Source organism: Oncorhynchus nerka, linkage group LG19 (assembly GCF_034236695.1).
Source record: "Oncorhynchus nerka isolate Pitt River linkage group LG19, Oner_Uvic_2.0, whole genome shotgun sequence".
Classification (NCBI taxonomy): Eukaryota; Metazoa; Chordata; class Actinopteri; order Salmoniformes; family Salmonidae; genus Oncorhynchus; species Oncorhynchus nerka.
In genome coordinates, this window is record NC_088414.1 from 16,060,158 (window position 1) to 16,078,067 (window position 17,910).

A 17,910-nucleotide genomic window follows, 5' to 3' on the forward strand; every position below is an offset into this window, starting at 1 on the left:
AAACTGTGATTTACATATGCCAGGCATACCCTGAATACTGTAGCGGAATTGGGGTGGGCAAGAAGGCTGCTCCAGCGTTTGGGAATCTCGCTCTGCGCTTCCGCCCTGCTCACATACTCTGGCGGTTAGGCTAGTGTACATGATGATACTATGTCAAGCATTGACCATCATGTCACCAGAATAAGACCCTGTATATTTATTGGAAAGGAGACTCAAGCTCATAATCGTGCACTTTCACAACCTTGTGAAGTTCATAATTTATTTAATCTGTAGCCTAATAAACTGCATGGTTTACGGAGTCGTAGTGGGAGGACCTTACACCATGTCATTGCGTGACTCCCAAATTTCGATGTGATGGTTATATCAATATTTGAGCTAAAGACATTTCCACCGCGCTATCTCGCATAATACATTTTACCTACACAAAAGATCCCACCATGTCGAACCAACAAATTATCTGTCGGCATTTATAAATTGTACCGAAACTTCCTGTTTCCATCACAGCTGTCAGGATTTAAAAAATATAAGGTATGACTTTACTCGCATAAAAACTATGGATGGAAACGGGTTACACACCAACCAATCTGTTATTACACAATTACTGTACTTGTAAATTAGTTGATGATCAGAGCATCAGTGAAAAGCCTTGATCAAACTGGCCCCTGTGAATAAACAGAAACTGCCGGTAATCTACACAATAAAATGGTGTCACAAATGTAAATGTGTAGGGTAAATGCCCCCCTCCCCTGTAATTTACATTAAGACCACAAGATGTCACCAAATTATTTCCCCAACACTTTCCCTGTCTGCCACTGCTGTTACTCAACAAAAATGTGTGTCATCACTTTTGGCGATATCAACAAAATGACTTTATGGTAAATTGATCAATTATTTTTGCAATTTTAGACATATTGTATATATATATTCCAATGAAGTTAGATCTATAATTGTTTTTTAAATATACAAGTAGGAAAGCCTTACAATAAATAATCCACTTGTTTAGAGAGAAACATTTCAATAATTTTTTAGTAAGTAATATTATGTTGAATGAGTGTTTTATGGTTATGAATGTCTTTCTACCTGTCATTTAGACAATGACCAGCCCAGTTAGCGCTGGTTTATGCTAACTTGCTATCTAGCAACTTCACTAATAGTAAATGCTAGCCAGCTTGCTAGTTAGCATAAACAGATAGGAGGGTTAGCTATCAACCTTACAACGAGATCGTCTGAGGTAAAATACATAACATAACTTAATTGCAGTTGTAAATGTTTCCACTAGTGACTGATAGCATTACAGTTAATTTGACTTTATAGCCTTTTAGTGATTTTAAACAGCATTTTATGTCATATATTTTTTTTTAAATATTTAACCTGTATTTAACTAGGCAAGTCAGTTAAGGACAAATGCTTATTTACAATGACGGCCTACACCGGCCAAACCCGGACGACGCTGGGCCAATCACGGCCTGTTGTGATACAGCTTGGATTCGAACCAGGGTGTCTGTAGTGACACCTCTAGCACTGAGATGCAGTGCCTTAGACTGCTGCGCCACTCTGGAGCTGTATAGCTAGATAGCTAGCTACATTTTTAAGAGAGAGTTTTTCAATTGGCATCTCTCCCCATTTTCAGTCACATGTGGGGACTGGATTAGGTTTGAGCAGTTCAGGCAGTGGGCTCATTACTTGGGATAGCTTTATTTGTGACCTACAATGTATGTACAAATTAGAATTGTGCAATAGCAGAGCATAAGAGAGTTAATTAATTATTGAAGTTATTGTGAAGTTATTGTTATTAAATGTTATATTCCAATGTTATTTAATGTTATTAGTTATATTCCATTCCAATATTGTATTCCAATGAATACATTTTTTTATGAATTAAAAACAACTTTGAAAACCGTTTGCTCCTGAATGTCATTTGAAAGGCTGCTGGGATTTACAATCTTGCGTTATTCAAATAATATTTAGCGCAATTACATAATGGGTTGCATGGAAAAGGAACAAAGAAAGAAAGAACAAAGAAAATGAATGTGCAGGTGAGATAAAAAAGAGGAGCTTTACATCAAATCTCCTCATATTGGGGATATTAATGGTGGCATGTGCAATAGCATTTACTCCCCATATTTTATTTAAATAATTAAAATAAGACATCTTGACATAGCTTTTAAGTATTACTTACTAAATCATTTCTAAATAAAACAGATTAAATTGATTTTAACACACCTGTGTGAAACCCTATGCCATAATCTTCTACCGGGGTAATTTGGCACCCTCGGTGGCCAGTTACACCGTGGGGAGGGGGGCAGTTACCCCGGTTCTTTAAAAAAATACCACTTTTCTAAAAACATTTCATTAAATAACAAAAAAATTGTAAACTGTAGCTATTATTTCCCTTTGGAGTTTATTCGTCTAAGCATGACCTTCATTCACATACCAATGTTTTTCCAAATGTTTCTTTTTCGTCAGAAATTACACATTGTTCTTAGGGGCGGATAATTACCCCAGTAGCCTACCTGTAAAATAGACCTTTCATGTACATAAAAACACAGTGTCCAAAACATTAAGAACACCTGCTCTTTCCATGACATAGACTGACCAGGTGAAAGCTGTGATCTCTTTATTGATGTCACTTGTTAAATCCATTTCAATCAGTGTAGATGTAGGAGAGAAGACATGGATTGAGTACGTGTGCCAATCAGAGGGTGATTGTGCAAGACAAAATATTTAAGTGCCTTTGAACGGGGTATGGCAGTAGGTGCCAGGCGCACCGGTTTGTCCAGAACTGCAACGCTGCTGGGTTTTTCACATTCAACAGTTTCCCGTGTCCACCACCCAAAGAACATTGAGCCAACTTGACACAACTGTGGGAAGCATTGAAGTCAACATGGGCCAGCATCCCTGTGGAACGCTTTCGACACCTTGTAGAGTCCATGCCCCGACGAATTGAGACTGTTCTGAGGGCAAACTGGGAGTTGCAACTCAATATTAGAAAGGTGTTCCTAATGTTTGGTACACTCAGTGTATAGATGAGCTTTGAGTGCAGGCAGTTTAAAGGTTCCATTTGGTGCAATAACACAATCTTTAAGTTTTCAATGTTTATTATGATTTTAGTGGCAAAGCAGAATTCAAAAATCTAAATATGAGGTAAACTCCCAACAAAGCCCCAAGTACAATGGATTTATCCTCTGGCATGTTGATGTCCTCTGTAGGCTATCCATAGCCAGAATGATTTTGCAGTGCATGGTGATCACATAGGTTTCCTGTTATAGTCATCAGAGGTATAAGGAGGGTGAAGTCTGTAAATACAAACAATTATAGAACTCTATTCAATACCTTGGTTTTTGTGGTAAAAATGTATGAAAAAACATCACATTTGACAACGGTTTTCATACACATACCTTGTTTATAATGTAGGGGCCTCTGGGTCCTATAAGATTTTAGAGATTTAAATGAGATGACACTTGTGATCTGCATAACATTATGAGACAAACCAATAACAATTGTACATAACTTTGTGTGCCTCCTTGTCTGTATACCTGCAGACACACAGACACAAATAAGTTAGCAGTTCAGTCATCTGCACCCAATGCGGGTAAATTCTTTAACATATTTGCTACTGGGGTAACCTCTTTGTTGATTGACAGCCATTTAATTTTCTTGTTTAGAAATAATTTTAAATATGAGTGTCAAACAACACAGCCATTTGCACAAATATGAAAATATATATGGTATCAATCATAAAACATTATGAATTTAGGTCATTCAAGGGAGAACCCTTACCTCTACATGAGGAGAGCTTTCAATTTTTCAGTTAAGTGCCTGCACCTGCTGTCTTCTCAAATTCAAATCCACATTTTTCTGTTGGGCGTCAAGGAACTAAAGGGGTTCCTCGATTAACCCCCTCTCCTATGGGGTTCTTGGAATAACTTTTTGGGGGGAAATTTTGGATCTAGTCACAAACTGGTTGACTAAAGACGTTTTTTAAAAACGTATTTTTCCTGACAGGAATATGACATATTTTTCTGACAACCATAAGGCCAGCTGGTCATAATTCTGACCACTATGTTATGAGCTATGTTACCTACTAGTCGGGTTCTTAGAGGCATTGTGAGACTCTCTGTTAGTGTAGAGAAAGTAAACAGGTACAAGTCAGTTTCACCTTGATTTTTTTCTACACCGTGCTGCTGACATTAATTATTTCTCTGACTTTTTCTTACCTCTCCCTCCCACTCGTGGCGTGACGTTGAAAGAGGGCTGGAACTTTAAAAATTGAAAAAGACTGCGCGCTCGAAGAGCTTCTTCAGACGCGCGCAGCGAAATACACAACGATCGCGAAAACTCGAAGATTTACTTAGAATGCTGTGATAGAATATGTCGCGGTATGAATAATCTGAAACTCAGTTTCTATATAGTTTGTAGGACCGACGAAATAACATTGATTACTGCCAGATAGTTTCACTATAAGCATTTCTAGACGACATTAGGCTACTCCTCTTGTAGATTAATAGGCTACTTCTCCAATCCGGGAGAGTTGCTATATGGAGTGAGACCCGTGTTGCAAATGTATTTCGTTGTTTGAAACTCAAACTTTCTTGATTTGATTGAACAAGAGAACTGGGACGTCGGCTTCAGCGCGCCTCTGGAGTCATCCCTGACTAAAAGCTGGACATAAAACTCCGGTAGAATGAGCACGGATAAAAACAAGTGAGTATGAACCAGTTTTATATCTGAAAATAATTATTTTACAATGACCATAGCCTATCCAAAATTGGGACTTGAATTGTCCACTGTATAGTGGGGCTGTGGCTGGGCATGTTGCGCTTCAAATATTGCCCCAGTCAGAAGTGGGGTAATTTATTTTCACGTTACTACTGAGTAGCAGATGTTCCTAATACTACGACTTTGTTAGAGTTCCTATTTCAACATACGCTATATCAATTTTTCTGGAATCTAAGCGTAATTACGCATAGACCTTTTGTCGCCAAAAGTGTTCCATCATGGAAAATCTTTCTGTCATTGCATTGAATCTGGCATGGCATTGTGTACCTTTTGAGAATTCCATTTTAAAAACAGGGGGGAACTACTTAGTGTAAATTACAACACCTTTCGAGGAAGGATGTTCAGCTTTGTGGTAAAGAGAATTAACTACGTGTTAACTATTTAGCAGCCTACATTTGCTCAATTCTCAGTAGCTAACGGATTTTATAGGCTAAGCAAATGAGGTCTGGATAAGCCGCATGTTACGGTTGCTTCTTCGAGACGGCTTGAGAGGGCACGGTAATCCTTTTTCCCGAGATCCTGTCACAGTCAATTAGATTGGACGCGTCTAAAAAAACACTAGAGCCAAGTGTTATCGCTCGTCGGGGTAAAATAATCCATGGTTACAAACATGTCTCTATATAAGACAACACCACAAAGCATGTGGTACTTCTCTTTCAGTCTGTGTGGCCTCTGTTGTAAAGTATACCCAACCAATTGTGCTTGCTTCTCAGGAACATGCAACCACGTGGAAAGTTTGAATGTTTGGGTTGTATAGGTTGTTACACTCCACTCATTCTCCTCATATCTAATCCTCCAGATGGCATTGTACTACTTTGCTCAGTTTATTTGTACAGAGTATGTAATCCATTCATTCTGTAGATTTTATTCTGGTATATGTCTGAAGCAGTAACTGGGTGGGTGGGTGGGTGGGTGGGGGGGACATCAGCTTGTCAAATGCATTGAAAAAGAGAGCAAAGAGAACCTTTGGATATATTTGTGATCTCCTTCTGAATAATTTCCACACACATTCAATGTGCATTCATTGCTTCATAGTTTAACAAGGAAACACTTTTTTTTAAAAATTTCTGGCCACACCTTTAATCTGAAGTTGCCTACTAAGAACCTTTATAAGAAATAATTGATTCCTCGTTCTTTGTTCATCTATTTACTGTCTATCAGTGTATTGTTTCCTCTTGTTTCTGCTTTAGAGAACACATAGAGCAAACCAGTGATAGACACACTGCATGGCACATGCTGGTTAGATTTTGAAAACATCTCTTACTTCCTTGTTCTTTTCTTTCAAGTGGCGTCACACCTGTACAGGTATTGTTAGAGGAAATTCCAAAGTGACTTAAGACTTAAAAGTGCACAGTCACTAGGAAAGATACAGCCACTGTTTACACAATCCTTTAGAGCCGATAGCAAGTTTCCCAAAGATCGTTTTCCAAGCACACTGCAAAAACAGCCACCTTAACATGTGAGAGAGATAGGGAAGCGCGGGTGGGGAAAGTACTTCACCCTGAACCAGGGATGAAGGCCTATGCCTTGACTAAGCAGGTAAGAGTGAATGCAAAGTTGAATACCAATCAAACTACAAAGAACCACACATGCCCAGACCAAGCATACCCTCCAAAGGTCACAACAGTTTTTTGCTAGCCCTGAGAAGGTAGCTCTCTGTCACTGTCTTTCTGTTATTAGCCTTGTAACTAGCTCTGTGCCAACACTGTATTAAGGTTCAAACCCCAGCCAGAGGCTAGGCTTAAGGACCCTCTTCAGGGTGGAGGACCTGACCAGGAACAGTGTGGTGGGATTGGGATTTAATGAGTCATGCTGTAAGGAGCCTGGGTCCAGGGATGATTTCTGATCCTATGGCCCTGGCCTGCTGATCCCACATCCTCACGCACTGACACACTAATCTGGGCTAGCCCAAGAGAGAGGTCACCTATATGCTGAGAGGTATAGTTAGCAAGAGGTCTGTTGGTAGTAGATAAGATAAGATTGTACTTTAACACTCTTGTGGTGAAATAAGTCCTTGGTGGAGAAGTTTTGCCCTCTGGTGTATCAACAGCCTATTCAGATTGAAGAGAGTTGAAGCAGAGGTTTCCGAATGAGATTTTAATTAGCATAATATGTACAAACTTTTATTTTTACATAAACAATGGAAAGGCATGTGCCGAGAGATGGTTCGGGGGCTTGGCGACTAAACATTTTTTCCCCGCAGCTTCTGTCCTTGACTTTTCCTAAATAAATCAATTTAACACACTGACTTTAGAATTTCGATATCACAAACAGAGTTTTTGTTATAAGCAGTTGAGAGATCCAATGAAAGCTTCACCCGACAGATAGCTACCGATCTGACGATGTCCCATCGAAACTACACCTAATTTATATTGAAACCAATTTCACACATGTAATAATAAAGAAATTATTAAATTGACATTAGTCTGAAGGGTGACAATATATATAAATTGTCTTCTGAATGAAGAGACTGATGAGCAGTGCCGTGTGTAATTGACAAAGAAGGGAACGGAACATCAAGGGATAATAAATCCTGGGCTGAAAAATAAAAGTGTCAATGTATGCCGATGACTCAAGTTTCCCCTTAAGTCTGCAATCTGGATACCTGCACGGTCTCATTGAAGATCTAGATTACTTCTCTTGCCCCTCTGGACTAAAACCAAGTTATGATTAGTGTACCATATTACGTATTGGATCGTTAAAATACACAACCTTTACATTACCATGTAGTTTACCAATAAAATGGGCTGATTGTGAAGTAGACATATTTGGTATTCATATCCCTAAAGATATAAGATCATTTACCACAACAAATTTCCATAGAAAGTTAGCAGAAACAGATAAGATCCTGCAACCATGGAAAAGTAAATACCTGTCAAAGTATCACCCTTTCTTAAACAAGCCATACAAAGCAGGTTACAATAAATAATTTATATTCCATAAAAGACAGAACACATATTACAACAAATATTATGTTTAAACTCATATACTGATTGATTAAAAAAAATCTTAATGACAAAAAGGTAATATAGTCATGAATTATATTATGAATAGGAATGGTGGAGTTATGTCATACATGCAGCTATTCAAACTGATAAACAACTGATTGCAACATTAACGCAAAAATGGAGGAGGCAAGTGGAAGGGAAAGAAGTTAGGGAACTTGTTTGTCTGCCATATATTAAAAGACCAACATTCTCTGAAATACATTGAACAAAAATAAACGCAACATGTAAAGTGTTGGTCCCCATGCTTTTTGAGATGAAATAAAATATCCAAGAAATATTCCATATGCAAAAAAAGCTTATTTCTCTCATTCTGTGCACAAATTTGTTCGCATCCCTCTTAGTAAGCATTTATCCTTTGCCAAGATAATCCATCCACCTGACAGGTGTGGCAAATCAAGAAGCTGATTAAACAGCATGATTGTTACACAGGTGCACCTTGTGTTGGCCACTCTAAAATGTACAGTTTTGTCACACAACACAATGCCACAGATGTCTTGAGGGAGTGTGCAAATGCAATGCTGACTGCAGGAATGTCCACCAGAGCTGTTGCCATAGAATTGAACGTTCATTTCTCTGCCATAAGCCGCCTCCAACGTAGTTTTAGAGACTTTTGCATTACATCCAACCGGACTCACAACCGCATACCACGTGTATGGAACCGAGAATAACAAATAGTGACTTTATTCTTAAAATATGGTCAGAAACAGCAGATTCTAAGGTTTCTAAAACACCTACATTTGCCAAACAGCTCTCAAAATTGATTGGATGGGCTATATTTAAACATGGTACGTGTTCATGGTTCTTGATTTTTCTCAGAACACTAAACAAAACAAAAGAATAACGAACGTCACGTTCTGTAGGCTTTACAGAGCTAACAAAAAAACAACATCCCACAACCTAAGTTGGCAAAACTGATTCCCAATCAGAGACAACGATAGACAGCTGTCCCTGATTGAGAACCATACCCGGCCAAAACATAGAAACACAAAACCTAGAAATAAAGAACATAGAATTCCCACCCAAATCACACCCTGGTCAAACCAAAATAGAGACATAAAAAGCTCTAAGGAAAGAAGGGCGCCTCGGGAAGCTCCGGAAAGAAGGGCGCCTCGGGAAGCTCCGGAAAGAAGGGCGCCTCGGGAAGCTCCGGAAAGAAGGGCGCCTCGGGAAGCTCCGGAAAGAAGGGCGCCTCGGGAAGCTCCGGAAAGAAGGGCGCCTCGGGAAGCTCCGGAAAGAAGGGCGCCTCGGGAAGCTCCGGAAAGAAGGGCGCCTCGGGAAGCTCCGGAAAGAAGGGCGCCTCGGGACGCTCCGGAAAGAAGGGCGCCTCTGGGCGCTCCGGACCGAAGGGCGCCTCTGGGCGCTCCGGACCGAAGGGCGCCTCTGGGCGCTCCGGACCGAAGGGCGCCTCTGGGCGCTCCGGACTGAGCGCAGGCACAGGACTCACCAGGCTGGGGAGACAAACCGGAGGCCTCTTCCTTGACCGAGGCACCGGATACACTGGGCCGTGGAGGTGCACTGGCGGTCTCGAGCGCAGAGCTGGCACCACCCATTCTGGCTGGATGCCCACTTCCACCCGGCATCTGCAGGACGCTGGCACCGAGTACACCGTCCTGTGAATGCTCGGCCGAGACAACCTGGGGCCTGACCAGTCACCTGCTCGCCACGGTAAGCACGGGTAGTGGTCTCAGGTCTCCAACCTGACTCCGCCACACTCCCCGTGTTCCCCCCCCCAAATTTGTTTTGGGGGCTGCCTCCCGGGCTTCCTTGCCAGCCGTGTTCCCTTATAACGCTGGTTCCCCTTTCCTGCTGCCTCCGCTCTCCTGGCTACCTCCACCTGTTCCCATGGGAGGCGATCCCATCCAGCCAGGATCTCCTCCCATGTGTAGAGGATCCCTTACCGTCCAGGATGTCTTCCATGCTGCTTGGTCCTCTGGTGATGGGATGTTCTGTAACGCTCGTCGTATGAAGTAGACCAAGGTGCATCGTGGTACGTGTTCATGGTTCTTGATTTTCTCAGAACACTAAACAAAAGAATAACGAACTGTTCTGTTCTGTAGGCTTTACAAAGCTAACAAAATAACGACATCCCACAACCTAAGGTGGCAAAACAGGCTGCCTAAGTATGATTCCCAATCAGAGACAACGATAGACAGCTGTCCCTGATTGAGAACCATACCCAGCCAGAACATGGAAACACAAAACCTAGAAATAAAGAACATGGAATTCCCACCCAAATCACACCCTGACCAAACTAAAATAGAGACATAAAAAGCTCTAAGGTCAGGGCGTGATAATAACCTCAATTCCATGCATTCCACACCTGCGCACTCGCAGCAGCATAGAGCCTAGGCTAGTGATCACAGACGGCAAACAAATAATATAATAAAGTATAAAATATGCAAATACATGGCTCTGCTATTAAGATTTTTTTTACTGTAGGAGAATTACGTTTGAAGAGACAATTCTGTTTATATCCGACTGCTCAGAGAGGGTGGACTTGGGCAAGTTCGACCGCGACCTCCGGAGGTGGCGCACGAGAATTTCGCAGCTTTACATTACAGTAAATTGTCTAGTCGCTGGTTATTTTTGATACCTCTTGAATCTATCATAGAGTAAAAATGTTCTTAATCATGTGTAAACCAAATACAATTCACCCAGACTCAGGCAGTTATATGAGGAAGACATGTGTGTTTGTGATTGACTAGCTACATAGCAGTCGAGTCGGACTGTGCGAAATCACTGGTCTATAAATCACCATGCAGCCCAAATAGCTACTCATTATGTGATCCCGATGAGCTATTCTGCTCCTCTTGCCTTGCTCAAACTGATCCCCTCAAACATTGGATCTTAGGAAGACATACTATCTCCAAATAATGAGTTGAGTGACTAGCAAAACCGTTGTATGGAATGAAGCCAGTCCTGTAGAGACAAGCCAAACCACAGCTTTGCTGACCTTACACCTGACACAAAAATCAGCTCAACACCAAGGTGTGAAAAATCGTGTTAGGCCAAATGCCCCAGTGGTAACCTCTTGTACACTGCTGTGGCCCTATGTACATGGAGACCACGAACGTAGTGTGGTATATATCATATCATGAGGCTGGTATAGAGAAATAGAGTATAGAATATTGTGTCACTAATAGTGGGGGGAAAAATATATCCTGAAGATATTTTTCACCCCCCTGGTGTGTGTACAAGTAGTCCTGCGTCCCTGTTGTGGGTTTACCTCCGGTCCTGTGCTGTGCATTACTCATAAGGCCCTCACTTTCAGAAACCGCATCATGGGCTGATTAACTGGCTTCTGTCCTGGGCGGCGTATGGGGCCCCTAGTGTGGTAGGAGCGTTATCCACCCTCATCCATCCCCATCATTGAGCCTGCAACATGACCCTGCTTTCTTTCACTCTCTCTCTCTTCCCCTTTTGGGCAAGGCTAGAATGAAGGCCCTATCACTCTATCACTCTGTGACCTGGCTGCACTCCTCCCCCCCCCTGGCCTCACCCCTTCACCCCCTCTGAAGGCTAACCTGGTGAATGCTTCGCTAAATGCTACTTGAGAGGGCTATGGTAAAGGCTACGCTAAATTCTACGTGAGTGGATCGGCTAAAGGGTTTGTCCCCGTCTGTTTGGAAGATCGTAGACTGAAAGGGCACTATCAGCCAGTACTTCCATATCACGTTTCTGATGTCCTTCCAATATGCTATATCACAACAATGTAATACTAAGGCTTTATAAAATAATGAAGGTAAGCCACTGTAAACTTAATTCACTCTTCACTTTTTCCAAGGAAATTGGCAAAATAATTAGCAGTTGCAACTTACAAATACACATTTGACAAAGCCTTGTTCTGTTCAATGTTCTCTACTTTATATAGTACTCTAAATACCTAAATTCATGTTCTTAAGTTCAAAAGAATAGTAGACAAAATAGCTGACACCATTCAGGCAGAGGTAATTGTAAAGCTGGCTAATTTAACTAGCTAAATATTGAAAACCTGAATTATGCCAGCCTTACAATTACCTCTGCCTATTTGGCTGTCTGTCTCATAAACCCTCTTAAACCACCAACCAGAACTCCCTACTCCTTTTAGTTAATATGAATAGGAATGACCTCTGACCCTGTACACTTCAAAGCTCACACTCCCTATGTGCCTGCAGCTGTCCGCGCAGACATTTCTCTCTGTCCTTAAACAGAGCTTCAGAGCCTCAGAGGAAGGGCTGGCCTTGTCATATCACCAATGACACCTCAGGGACTTGAGAGATTGACTGGCTGACTTACTGACTGGCTGGCTGACTGAAGCTATGGCCGGCTCTGACAAATAGGAGATGATTCTCTGTAGCTGTTCGCCTCGAAGGCACGTAGTATCTTGGAGGGATTGACTGAGGCCATGGCCTGCCCTCTGTGTGACAGATATGACTCTATAACTGTTCGCACCAGGAAGGCACGTAGGCTGTCCTGGAAAGACCGAAGAAGAAGAACCAAGGAGATAATGGTGAGAGATGCAATATAGTACAACACCCCCCCCCATTCCAATCCCTCCTTTACCTCACAAAGAAACACAATGACACTCAAGGCTGCTTTGATCCCGCTCAAAACACAACTCTGTGGTAACTAAACCTTTTCCCATTCTTTCCTCCATTCTTTCCTTTAAGAATGAAAAACCAAAGGAGGGTACATGAGAGTCTGAGTCCAAGCTTTGTCATCGCATGGCAGGATGGCCTAATGCCAGGCCCCCAGGCCACGCCTCTCCCCTGTGTGTTTGATGTTGGGAGCTTTGCTTCAACTTTATGGTTGTGGCCTGACCCCAATCATATCTGAAGGCCAGATAATGGAGTGATAAGGCTGTCCCTCCACTGGGGAAATGCAGATGAGCTGCTTGCTAGCTGGTGCTATCTATCTCAGGAACAAGTTGTATCCTTCCTGTCTTTGTTTATTATTTCTTTTTCAAACTGTGTAGCAGTGTTATTCCAGCCCGGGGCAGTGAAAAGGGAGAAAATAAACATTTGCTAGCCTACCTTGCTGTCCAAGGTGCTCGAATTAAGGAAGTTGAATGTGAAATACCACATTTATCTTCAGTAAAAATCACCTGTTGACGATGTGTCTTCAGGACCATATTATTGATGAGTTAATGTATATATTATTTTTTAAATCTAAGGACTGTGAGAAAGGAGGATGGTCACAGTTCTGCCCTTATCCTGTTAATGATCTGTATTGAAAACTGGAGTGCCCAATTACCCATATGTTGGGTAGATTTAAGAAGTATAGCTTACAATAGGTACTGTAGGTATGTTCAGTATGTATAGCTGCTGCCATCAAACCACAGATGAACAACAGCCCCTCTCCAGGACCCTCTAATGTTACAACCCCACTGGTGAACCCGGAAACCATGTGGAAACAAACTGCTAATTCCCTTACCAAGGCCTTCACTCATCACCCTTCCACAAGGCCGGAACCACTGACTGACTGTCTTTTTTTCAATTTAAAGTACTGACTGACTGTCTAAAGGAGAATTTACCAGACCCATTGTCAGTCTGCACAGTACGGGGCCATTTATTTGCCGTTCATTCGCTTGCTGTCAGCGCGGTGTGCCATGGGGACCACCTGCCATTGGCGACTGACAGCCGTAATTTTCCCCCGTTTAGAGAGGGAGCCGATTTTGCATTTAATTTACAAATTACGATGGCACTCTGTTCAGAGATGCTAACTGCTCTCGGCCGGCAGATGCTTGACAATCCTATCCTTCTGTCCGTGCCTTAATCTGTCTCTTTATGTTAGCATAAAAAGGGGGGATAGAGATGGAGAGATGTGAAAAGAGCGATAAGAAGAAGGGGGGTAGAGAGATGGAAAACTCTCTCTACTGATGTGACCCAAGTCTACATGTTAAGAACATTGTGCAGGTATGTAGAATACCAAGTGCGCTTGTGTGCTGGCCCCTGTACCTTCTGTCAGATAGACACTCTAAGCCACGTGTCAAACTCGTTCCACGGAGGGCCAAGGGTCTGCGGGTTTTCGCTCCACCCTTGTACTTGATTGATGAATTAAGGTCACTAATTAGTAAGGAACTCCCCTCATCTGGTTGTGTAGGTCTTAATTGAAAGGAAAAAAACAAAAACCAGCAGACACTAGGCTCTCCATGGAATAAGTTTGACACCCCTGCTCTAAGCGGTTGATTCACTATGAACATTTTAATCCAAGAGTAATGAGGAAAACAGTAGTATAATGTGGTTTCTACAGGAGAGATAGGAATGATAATACAATTAGAATTGTACAAGGATTCATCAACACAGTAGTGTAACATAGTAGTACAATGGTAATAAGCTGGGATGTTCATGAACATAGTGGTAAAAATATGCATAATAATATGAAGAAATGTACACAAACATAATGGCAAACATTATAGGGAATATGCATACATAATACGTTGCTGGAATATACATAAGTAATGCAAACAATAACGAGTTAATAGGACCTCTCCGGGAAGTCATGAAGTGGCTGCCTAAAGTGGTCAGGACGTTGTGTCATGGTCCCCGTGAGGCTTTGTTTAGTTCCCGGTTAGTCTCAGGGACATCCCAGAGGATGTTTTTAGGACGTCCCCCCCAGGACAAACCGGGAACTAGACAAAACCTCCAGGGGACCAGGACACAACGTCCCAAGAACGTTCAGGGGACCTTCAGGGGGCCATGACAAACCTGTAACTATAAAAAGATCCCCCAGAGAACGTTACCTTGGGACCATTGATGGGAACTACACAAAGGTCTCTCAGAGAACATACCCTTGGGACCATCATGCAACATTCTTAGAACGTTCTCAGAACATCAGTGGTATAACGTCGTGCTGAAACCCTTAAGGGAACTAATGGGAACGTTGCCGAATGTCCTCAGGATGTCCCCTGTTTCCTGGGATATTAGCTGTAATATAAACTGCGTGGGAGAACAATGTAATGCTTTAAATGGCTGACTACCATGAAGATGCCGGAAGGGGTAGAGCTAGTGAACAACAACCTGTTGTAATCAGGGGTGAAAGTAAATTGAGAATTCGTGTGATTGATACTTCGAAGAAAGATGGCGGAAATGTATGTTGTCAAGCAAATGCCTGCTGTTAATTAACATAAACACGTTTAGCATCTCCTGGTTTCCACGCATAGCCTACCAGCCACTGATGCAGGACTTTGGAACATCTACATTGTAAAAAGTCCCAAAAATCTATGTAATATAGCCTACACCTTCACAATAAATCCATTATTTACTTTAGACAGGTCTAAAGAAACACGATATGAAGGAAATGTAGTCTTTTTCAGAAGAACTGAATAGCATACTGAGTTTTGCTTATGTTAGGTCCTGATCTGGCTATGCCAAATGGCTGTGGGCTACACTAGTTCATTTAATTTAGCAGACAAGATTTGCTTAGAATTCTGTGGCATTATTTTATACTATTTTATAGTATTAAGAATACAATTGAACATAGCTGAATAATATAGAATGGATATTTTCTCCAAATGATTTGAGTGAGTGTGCACACATGCTGCTAATCTGTGTTAAGCGGTTAACAAAGTTACAGGTCCTCCTATATTCCGAGTTGCATATTGAAGATGTTGGAAGAACTGTCCACATTTACTTTTCTACAAGATGAGTAGGCCTAACGTACAGCAAAAGCACTAGCCTATTTCAATCTTCTATCTTCCACAGTAAAAAAAGTTGATATATTCTGTGCGAGAAACTCTTGCCCTGCGTGTGTATGCCAGTTAGGCTCTACACCCGTTGTAAAGCAGATTAATGTGCTTCATTTTTAAGAAGTTATTTGTCCACTTTAGTTGTGATACAAACCTTATCAAAACATATAGGGCTATGGACTAGGCTACATGAGGTGTGCGACTATCAGACTATACCCATCAGACTATTCTTTGATTTAATCTTGTCTTTACATATACTAAATTATTTATATGTGTGAAATTTGTTTTGATTTAGAATTGACCTTTATCATGCACCTGTATCTAAACCGAGGCAGGGAAGAAAAATACATCTATGCACTTAAATGGCGAATGGAGGATGCTTTTCCTGGGATTCATTTTTATGCCAGCCAGGTAGGCTATACTCCTGTTGTAAAGAGAAGCAATGTGCTTAATATTAGGAAAGTTGAGAAATAATTGTAGTAGGCCTAACCTAATTGCATAGCCTATAGAAATGTTGCGCAACATGAGCTCATGAGCTCTCATGAAGAGTGCTGAGTACCAGGCAGTTAGCAAGTTTGGTAGGCTACCAATGACCATCAGCAGCATCAGAGCTTGGAGAAGCCTAATGACTAAACAGTCACGTGGAATTTGACTGCCGCCTTGACTCGTGACTGCCGTTGTGGCCGTAATATGGCCACCGTAACAGCCCTAGATGGAAACTAAGAAACCCCTAAATAATTTTTTGGTCGGAGTGAAAGTTTTAGACCAATGTAACCTGGGAGATCTGTAAATGTCATGGATACGTTGGGTGAAGTGGCATCCGCAGAGCAGTAGAGGCCTGCATTGTTCCTCAAGGAGATATATGAGTGGAATGTTTTGTGTATGGATCTTCAAAACCGAGTGCCTATCGAGAGGGTTATCTCTGGGGTGGGGGATTAAGTGTGTGCAGACGAAATGCCTGAGGAAGTAGGTGGATTGGTTCGCGCCCGTCGACTGACCCGTATGGTTGATGGAGTGAAGCAATTCACTTCATCCACACTTTTGTTATTTCATGTGATGTTAGGCTATAAGAGATACCCTGTAAGACCATTCGGCACAAACCCCTTCAGTGCCGTAAATGCAAAAGTTTTGGACATGTGCCAAGTGTATGCAATTGGGAAGAGTATCGAATGCCAGTGGAGGTTAGATGCTGCATTTGTGGTGGCAAACATGCTCCCGAGATGGAGAGACTAAGGGCTGTCCAGCGTGTCTCCTATCTTCAGGGCAGTGGAAGGAGCTGGTGGCTTTGAAGACGCAATGTTTTTAGGCCTGTACCAGTGAATTTATCTCGGCAATCAATGGATCCTGATATATTACATGTGAAAAAGGTGGACTTTGTATCATTTATTACTATGGTCATAAACTGCACAGCACAAAAGAAGAAGAAATCATTGTGAGGGCAGCAGAACGCTTTTTTGGACTCTGAGTTTACAGCCGAGGCATTGCAAGAAATCCTGTAAAAGGATGTTCTGCCCTCACAGGCCCCTAAGCCTGTGTAGGGATGTGACTTGAATTGGAATGTGACGGAAGGAGTGGGATGTTGTTTATGTATCTATCTTTGTATTTTGTTGGATGTCGTTTTTTTTTGCCCTTTCCTACAATGTATATTTTTTCTATAGTATACCACCTGTACAGTAGGTGGTGGCATCCACCTCTACCGATTGTTTACCGACCGCCATAATACCATAGAAAAAGAAGATGGAAAGTGGAAGACGAAAGTAGATTGACATTCTTACCGGTACAGGACCTAATATGTCTGCACGCAACATTTTTGTATGGGTCTAATCATAGAATTATACAGGACCTTTTATAGTGCCTTCGGAAAGTATTCGTATTCATTCAGACACTTTTACTCAGTACTTTGTTGAAGTGGCAATTGGCAGCAATTACAGCCTCGAGTCTTCTTGCGTATGATGCTATAAGCTTGGCACACCTGTATTTGGGTAGTTTCTCCCATTCTTCTCTGCAGATCCTCTCAAGCTCTGTCAGGTTGGATGGGGAGCATTGCTGCAAAGCTATTTTCAGGTCTCTCCAGAGATGTTCGATAGGGTACAAGTCTGGGCTCCCGCTGGACCACTCAAGGACACTTGTCCCGAAGCCACTCTTGCCCTGTCTTGGCTGTGTGCTTAGGGTCATTGTCCTGTTGGAAGGTGAACCTTCACCCCCCCCAGTCTGAGGTCCTGAGCACTCTGGAGCAAGTTTTCATCAAGGATCTCTCTGTACTTTGCTCCGTTCATCTTTCCCTCGATCCTGACTAGTCTCCCAGTCCCTGCTGCTGAAAAACATCCCCACAGCATGATGCTGCCACCACCATGCTTCACCATAGGTATGGTGCCAGGTTTCCTCCAGACGTGATGCTTGGCATTAAGGCCAAAGAGTTCAATCTTGGTTTCATCAGACCAGAGAATTTTGTTTCTC

The 17,910-nt window shown here is 42.1% G+C and overlaps 1 protein-coding gene across 6 annotated transcripts in view; it reads left to right on the plus strand.

The window, feature by feature from the left end:
• Positions 1-4,260: 4,260 nt before the first annotated feature.
• Positions 4,261-17,910, plus strand: part of LOC115101109 (electrogenic sodium bicarbonate cotransporter 1-like) — a 67,670-nt gene continuing 54,020 nt past the window's right edge. The window contains exon 1 of one of the 6 annotated variants that reach the window (XM_065004755.1): positions 4,261-4,704. In XM_065004755.1, coding sequence (XP_064860827.1) covers positions 4,685-4,704 — 20 coding nt within the window. In that variant the 5' untranslated portion in view covers positions 4,261-4,684. The remainder of the gene's footprint in view (positions 4,705-17,910) is intronic. The other 5 variants (XM_029620315.2, XM_065004754.1, XM_065004753.1 and 2 more) reach the window with 5 other exon arrangements.